The 8,334-nt window shown below is 50.0% G+C and overlaps 1 protein-coding gene across 1 annotated transcript; it reads left to right on the top strand.

Annotated features, from left to right (window-relative positions):
• The first annotated feature begins 741 nt into the window (after window positions 1–741).
• LOC123096468 (uncharacterized protein At1g76070) lies at window positions 742–1,848 on the top strand. Its single transcript, XM_044518213.1, has one exon. The coding sequence runs from the start codon at window positions 911–913 to the stop codon at window positions 1,658–1,660; it is 750 nt and encodes a 249-aa protein (XP_044374148.1). The 5' UTR covers window positions 742–910; the 3' UTR covers window positions 1,661–1,848.
• Window positions 1,849–8,334: the final 6,486 nt, after the last annotated feature.

Below are 8,334 nucleotides of genomic sequence, written 5' to 3'. Positions count from 1 at the left end.
TGATATGGATCGGGTCGAAAAATCACCTGTTGCTCATGTGACCAAATGCGTTTGTGGTTTTTCCCGGTGCGTATGACTCATGAGTTGAGCACCCTGGACTGTGATGGGGATCCCAGGGGATATTGCACTAGGTGTTCCCATGCTCACAACATTAAAAAAAAATCTCTACTCTCCTAACCTCCTCCCATTCCCCTCAAGTTTTTTTTTCTATGACCCCTTCCTTGGTTTGGAATAACTAAATCAAATTGGTACCAGCCTTTCTTTCTCCTACTAAAACCTGTATCCTACATTAACTCAAATCAAATCTTACCAAAATCATGTCATGTATTAACTCAATAAAATTTAAATCAAATGTTACCAAAATCTCAACTAAATTAAAACTTTTTTGCCTTTCTCTAGCTGTACCCAAATCAAATCAAATCTTATTAAAACCTCAACCAAATCAAAAATGTTTTTGCCTCCTCCTATACATACTCAAATCGGCAATTAGCTTGTTAATTCAAATTTTCAGAAAAAAAAAATCTCAACGCAAGATTCTTTACTGGTGCTCTCGGTCCACGCACACGCCGCCCACGGTAGCATCACAACACTGGTGCTTCTAGAATCCGGAGCACGGTTTTCCTGGAGCCATCCTGATCCCGGTGTGTTGTAAACCAGGCCCACACAAACCACAACTCCTCCGACTTTTGATAAACCGTTTACTAAACCGAGAGGAAAAACATATCGAGGCGGAAAGAAAAGGACGCCCACCCGCACGCACCCAGCCACGCTCCCGGCAATCCCCAACGACGCTAGCGCATACGACTCCCTCCCTCCTTTTAAACCGCGCGCACACGCCGACCAACCGGAACCCGCCGACGACTTCTTCCTTCTCTCCTCCCCTCTTCATACCAATCTCTCCTCCTCTGCCATGGCGACGTCGACTTCGCGCGACCGCGGCGGCTACCCGCCGGACTCGACGCGGCTGCGCATCGGCGACGACATCGCCTGGGCGGACGTCGGCGGCGTGTACGACCGCGACGACTCCCTCAAGGAGAACACCAACCCCAAGTGCCTCCTCAAGGCCCACAACCCGAGCGCGCCCGGCCAGCACCACCACCACCACCACAACGGCGCCGCGTCGCAGCGCTTCTCGGGGAACCTGAAGCCCACGGCGGCGCCCATCATCGGCCTCTCCGGGAAGCTCGGCCAGGGCGGCGCGCGGCGGACCCACCAGCAGCACCCGCCCGCCATGTTCCCCAAGAAGGCCAAGACCGGCGGCGGCGGCCGCAACCCGAGGCCCGCCGTCCCGGAGGACGAGCCCAGCTCCCCCAAGGTCTCGTGCATCGGGAAGGTGCTCTCCGAGCGCGAGAGGGCGCGGCGCAGGCCTCGCCCGCCCCCCTCGGAGCGCCCTCCTTCCGGCTGCTGCCCTGGGCTCGGCTTCCTCATGCGCCGCAGCCGCTCGCGGAAGAGTGCCGTGGAGAGCGTCGACTGGTCCCCGCCTCCCCCGCCACCGGCGGCGAGGCGGAGGGAGGCGAAGGCGGCCGAGACGGAGGAGGCCGCGCCGGCGCCGGCGCCCGGGCTGGGAGGGGTCATGCGGTTCGCGTCGGGGAGGCGGGCGGCGGATTGGCCGGCCCAGATGGAGGTGGACGACCGCGTGGCGAAATCCGGGCCGTTGTAGCGCGGGCAGGAGATTTAATTTTGCTCTTGGGTTGGGTTTGGTTTGTGATCGCTTCTGCTGCTTGTTGTTGCCGTGCTCTAGGTTTAGTAAATCCGTGCGTGTTTGTGTGTATATACTGATAGTATTAATTAGGACAACACATTTGTGTGATCATGATATGGATTTGAAAATCAGACAAAATTTTGCTAGTTTCCTCATCTGCTTTGGCTCGTTTCTGAATTGTTGCAACTTCACATGTTCTTGACAATGTAGTCCTGACGTCTTGTGGAAATTTGATGAAAATTTCAGACCTAATCTTGACTACATATCTTGCACCACCATCTTCTCGCAGAAGATCAGCAGCCTAGCTTGAGAGGTAGAACGTCGTCCCTCAATTTTTCTTCCCTCAGCTGTCGTGTCACTCCATTGTTTCTCACCCTTCTTTCTTACAACCTTCCATTTGTCTCTTATTACAGGAACGATGTCGTCATGGGCCATGACCACATCTCCAAAGGCATTCCTCTTATTCTAGTGAGTTTAATCCATCTTTCACCGTGTCCATCTAGTCATTCCTGCTCACAATTGGGACAGATTTTGAATTGTGCAATACTCTGCCGTCAGGGACCTGAATACAATATGAAAATTCAACCTTAGCTGTACAACCACATCTTTTCAGCACATAGTTTCCCTAAAATATGTTAGTACTCTGCCCAGCATTCTTTGCTCAAGTGCGACTTCATTCAGGTTAATGGAATTAAATAAACCTAAGCCATCGGTAGAATGCAGAAAAGCAGCCACTACTTCGTCACAGATCTGTTTGTTTCGTGGTTAGATTTGGGCGAGCCACTTACTCGGTGACACACACGCCTTAATTTATTCTTTCATCGCATATCAGTTTATTTGACCTCGTCACTGTTTATATTAGTAGTGTAAGCTGTCATGTTTTCGAGTTTGATCACGCATCTGAATACACTATTTGTCCTATTCACGAATTCTGGCTCCGAAACTACAGAAACAGCTGCACTGTTCCTTTTTTTGGCTTTCGAAGGGTTTTCTTGCAAGGACTTGTTAAGTGACTGATTATGTGCTTTACTGTTAATTCTATTGTAGTAAACATGTGCTAGTATCCTTGATCCTCCATACTATCTCTTCTCAAACTTCAATTTATGTTGTTACATGATTAATTGAGGATCCAGTATGCAGCTTGTATATACAGAGGTGCCATTTTGCATTGTCCATGAGTTGCATCGGTGTTTCCAGAGATGAACTTTAGTTGTCTATTATTTTTGCAGAGTATGCATTTTACCATCGTCAGTCCATCACAAAAGATCGTTGGCTCCATCATGCATCATTGTAATGGGGTTATGATGTGATTAATGTTGATTATCTCAAAATCCCAAACTGTGCTCCTGTATATTGGCTACAGACCTCTCTACTAACTTCTACCTTTGCACTTCTTAAACTACGTAATTACTAGGGGAAATTGTATATCTACAACAAAATATTTATAGTACATTCATATTTAGTTGTTCTGAAGTGAAGAATTTAGAAACTTCAGCTCTTGCTAATTAAGTTTGCACTTCACATTGAACTTAAGTAAGCTATGGATACCGAGGGTGGCTATATCTGCTTTTCTGTTGCCTGAACATTTCTGGGTATGTAAATCACTGAACAGCTGGTAATGGTGTCGCAAAATGTATACCATAACCTCCAAATGAATTCTGCTGTAATGAGAAAATTGTAATAGACACTGGTGTGGTGTAAATTGCCAAAACATGGTGCAGTCCTTGGTATTAAATTTATTGGTTGCTTCGAGTTCTGAATATCATTAGTGATAGTTCCACAAAGAAAGACGGAAAGTTCCAAGAGCGAGTCATTGCGCCAGGTGGATTTTCAAGAGCCTAGCAGCACTAACATACTCCTCCATTTTTATTTAGTTCGCGTATTAGATTTGACTTAAGTCAAACTTCATAAAGTTTGAACAAGTTTATAAAAAATAATATAAACATTTACCATATCAAATCTACATAATGTGCAAGTACAATTAATAATGAATCTAATGTTATTGATTTGTTGTTGTATATGTTAATATTTTTGTTTAGAAACTTTGTCAAAGTTTACAAAGCTTCACTTTGACCAAAGATAATATGCGAACTAAATAAAAACGGAGGGAGTACAATTTTTTAATTTAGTGCTATTGGCATCAAAAGGGCTACTAGTTTCCAGGATTTCAATGTAAATAAAGCGTTGAGAGCAACTCTAGTAGATCCCGCAAAACGCCCGGCCCGCAAAAATTCCGGCGAGTATGCGGGCTCTGCCCAATTTTCCGGCCAGAACAGAGCCCGCATACTCGGCCGGCCCGTAAATTTTTTTCCCGCAGTCCGCAAACCGCACGCCCCGAGCACTATAACTGCGGTTCCGCGACCCTTTTGCGGGTTCAAACCCTATCCCCCCCGGGGCCGCGAGCCACCCGATTCCCCTTTTCCCTCTCCACATTTCTCGCCGCCGGCGACCACCCGCCCCGCCTTCAGCCGCCATGTGGGGCCGAATGTGGAGCTCCGGACGCGGCTCCGGCAGCAGATCCAGCCGTGAGAGGGACCCGGAGCGTGAGCGGCGCGTCCGGTCGGACGGCACGAGGAAGCGTGGCGCCCGGAGGTGGACAAACCACGGGATGTCGCCGCCGGCGAGTTTCAACCGCCGCGAGACGGAGGAGTACGACCGCCGGCGCGCGTCCTTCTCCTCCGCGAGGTCTTCCTACGCCGGATCCTCCTCGTCCTCCGGCGCAGGATTTCTCCCCGTGAAGAGGGAGTGGTCGGACGACGAGAGGAGCCGGAGGAGCCGGCGCCGTTTGCCTTCGTCCCGGTGAAGGAGGAGCCCGAGGAGCCCGCTCCGCTCGGCCGCCGCGGAGTCGTCGGGCCCGAGGACTACGTCACGGACTTCGACGCCGTTGCTGCCGCCATCGCCGAGCGGAGCGTGCGCGAGGAGGAGGAGCGCCGGCGCCACGCCGAGGAGCATGAAGCCCTCGAGTGGCGGCAGGCGGTCGCCGACAATGTTGAAGGAAATATGCCCTAGAGGCAATAATAAAGTTATTATTTATTTCCTTATTTCATGATAAATGTTTATTATTCATGCTAGAATTGTATTAACCGGAAACTTGATACATGTGTGAATACATAGACAAACATAGTGTCATCAGTATGCCTCTACTTGACTAGCTCGTTGATCAAAGATGGTTATGTTTCCTAGCCATAGACATGAGTTGTCATTTGACCAACGGGATCACATCATTAGGAGAATGATGAGATTGACTTGACCCATTCCGTTAGCTTAGCACACGATCGTTTAGTATTCTGCTATTGCTTTCTTCATGACTTATACATGTTCCTATGACTATGAGATTATGCAACTCCCGTTTACCGGAGGAACACTTTGTGTGCTACCAAACGTCACAACGTAACTGGGTGATGATAAAGGTGCTCTACAGGTGTCTCCAAAGGTTGGGTTGGCGTATTTCGAGATTAGGATTTGGCACTCCAATTGTCGGAGAGGTATCTCTGGGCCCACTCGGTAACGCACATCACTTAAGCCTTGCAAGCATTGCAACTAATGAGTTAGTTGCGGAATGATGTATTACGGAACGAGTAAAAGAGACTTGCCGGTAACGAGATTGAACTAGGTATTGAGATACCACGATCGAATCTCGGGCAAGTAACATACCGATGACAAAGGGAACAACGTATGTTGTTATGCGGTCTGACCGATAAAGATCTTCGTAGAATATGTGGGAGTGTGACGCCCGGATAATTATGCTACAGTAAACCTACGCTAATGATGCCACGTCACCTCTGTTACCATTGCTAACCTCGCGTTAGATCAAAACGTTTCAAAATCAAATTTGAATTTTAGGCAAACATTAAAAGTTTTCGAAAATCAAAACTAAAGTGTTCTAGAGGTGACATATATTGCATAGGTAATTATGGTGATGAAGCCACATTTTTATAAAATATGTAAATGCTCCAAAATAACTAAAACATTGGCTATAACAATTGAAATAATGCCTTCTATAAATATTAAATTGTTACACTATTTTATTTGGGGGCCCAACCTTTTTATGGCACAGGGCTAGACCATGACACTAATTTAGGAGTTAAATACAGTATTTTACAAGACTATAATAAATCAAAAACTAAGGTAAAACGAAAAAGGAAAATAAGTACAAAGAAAAAGAAAACACAAATAAACAAAAAACCAAAAGAAACAAAAAGAAACCCCCCTGCTAGGCCGTAGCCCAGCTGGCCACCAGGCCAACCTACCGGCCGGCCCAGCCCCTGGCCTATACCCCCTGGGGCACCGAACCCTAGCCCCACTATCACCACTCCCCCCCCACGAACTCCTCTCGCTCCCCTCACCATCCCTCGCACCGCCGCACGCCCAGAGGCGAGAAGCCTCATGCCCGACCCTCCCTCGCAGCCTCTCCTCCCTCCATTCTCTCCTGCTCCGCCCATCGTCGACCCTCACCTCCCTGTCCGGCCTTGACAGGCGCCCGCCTCCGCAACCACTGCCGTGCCGGCGCTTCGCCGTCTCGGTCGCGTCCGCCGCGGCTCCCCGCGGCCCCAGCGAGCACGCCCGTGCCCGAGGGCTGCCGCCTCCGCCCCGTAGCTTCTCCGTCGTCCCCGTGCCACGGCCTCCTCCTCACCGGACCCCGCCACCGCCCGTCGCCTCATCCTCCTCGTCTCCTCCTCGCCGACGACGCATCCTCGTCCTCCTCCCCAAAGGCTCCACCGAGCCTCGCCGCCCCCTGCTCACCAACGTCGGTGAGGACCCCGGTCCTCCTCCTCCTCCCCTTGCCCTCACGCCGGCGCTCGCCCGCGCCACCGCACCATCCGCTTGCTGCCGGGAGCCGCCGAACCGCGCGTCGCACTCGCCGATGCTTCCCGCACTCGCCGCCCTCGCTCCCTTGCTCCTGCTCCGCCGCAGCCGCTGCCTGCTGCTGCTCCGGCCGGCGAGCCTCGCAGTGGCTGGCCTGGCCAGTGCCCACTCGGGCTAGCGCCCGTGCGCCCGTGCCCGCTATGGCCAGGGCCACTTACCACTGGGCCAGTCCCCCTGGCCCTATGACATGTGGGGCCGCACCCCTTAGAACGTATATAAAAAAGAATAAAAAAATGATAATAAGTACATAAAAATATTAATTGATTTAATTAACTAATTAATTAATATTAAGTTAATTAATTAATTAATTAATTAGGTTCAATTAAACTAATTAAAAACCATTACCCTAATAACCTAGTTAGATAAATTAACTAGTTAGTTAATGTAACAGCCAATGATAGGGGGCCCCACCCCCTGTTGTCCAGTCAAACGTTGACTGGTCAACAGGGACCCCCTGGCCCACCTGTCAACCTCTGGTACACTTCTGTGTACGCAGAGCTGGGTGCACCTAGCATTTAGCTATTTAATTTCGAATTAAATTAAAACCAGGAAATCTAGAAAATGATTAAATCTTTATAAATTAATATAAAATAATCCGTAACTCGGATGAAAATACTTTGTACATGAAAGTTGCTCAGAACGACGAGACGAATCCGAATACGCAGTCCGTTCGTCTGCCACACATCCCTAGCATAGCAAACACGCAACTTTCCCCCTCCGGTTCATTTGTCCGAAAACGCAAAACACCGGGAATACTTTCCCGGATGTTTCCCCACTTCGCGGGTATCACCTACTACTGCGTTAGGTCACCTCTAGCACCGCGTATTGCCATCCTACGCTTTGTGATGCTTTGATTGCTCTGTTATTTATTGTGTTCCCCCTCTGTTACTTCTTTCCGGTAGACCCCGAGACTGCCGGTGACCCCCAGTTCGACTACGGTGTTGACGATCCCTCCTTCATGCCAGAGCAACCAGGCAAGCCCCCCCCCTTGATCACCAGATATCGCCTACTCTTCTCTATACTGCTTGCATTAGAAGAGTGTAGCATGTTACTGCTTTCGATTAATCCTATTCTGTTGCATAGCCTGTCATTGTTGCTACAGTTGTTGCCCTTACCTGCTATCCTACTGCTTAGTATAGGATGCTAGTGTTCCATCAGTGGCCCTACACTCTTGTCCGTCTGCCATGCTATACTACTGGGCCGTGATCACTTCGGGAGGTGATCACGGGTATATACTATATACTTTATATACATGACACATGTGGTGACTAAAGTCGGGTCGGCTCGTTGAGTACCCGCAAGTGATTCTGGTGAGGGGGCTGAAAGGACAGGTGGCTCCATCCCGGTAGAGGTGGGCCTGGGTTCCTGACGGCCCCCGACTGTTACTTTATGGCGGAGCGACAGGGCAGGTTGAGACCACCTAGGAGAGAGGTGGGCCTGGCCCTGGTCGGCGTTCGCGGATACTTAACACGCTTAACGAGATCTTGGTATTTGATCTGAGTCTGGCCATTTGGTCTATACGCACTAACCAACTACGCGGGAACAGTTATGGGCACTCGACGTCGTGATATCAGCCGAAGCTCTTCTTGACGTCAGCGGCGGAGCAGCGCGCGCCGGATTGGACTAGAACGCCTGCTAGGCTAGGTCTGCTTCCGGCCGCGTACGCAACGTGCAGGTGTGCAATGGGCGATGGGCCCAGACCCCTGCGTGCATAGGATTTAGACCGGCGTGTTGACCTCTCTGTTGAGCCTAGGTGGGGCTGCGAC

Source organism: Triticum aestivum, chromosome 4D (genome assembly GCF_018294505.1).
Source record: "Triticum aestivum cultivar Chinese Spring chromosome 4D, IWGSC CS RefSeq v2.1, whole genome shotgun sequence".
NCBI lineage: Eukaryota > Viridiplantae > Streptophyta > Magnoliopsida > Poales > Poaceae > Triticum > Triticum aestivum.
Note: the sequence above shows the minus strand (reverse complement) of the source record. Positions and strands in the feature narration are given on the sequence as shown.

Coding starts and splice junctions, on each gene's coding strand:
- LOC123096468 (XM_044518213.1), top strand. CDS start 911: ATGGCGACGTCGACTTCGCGCGACCGCGGCGGCTACCCGCCGGACTCG.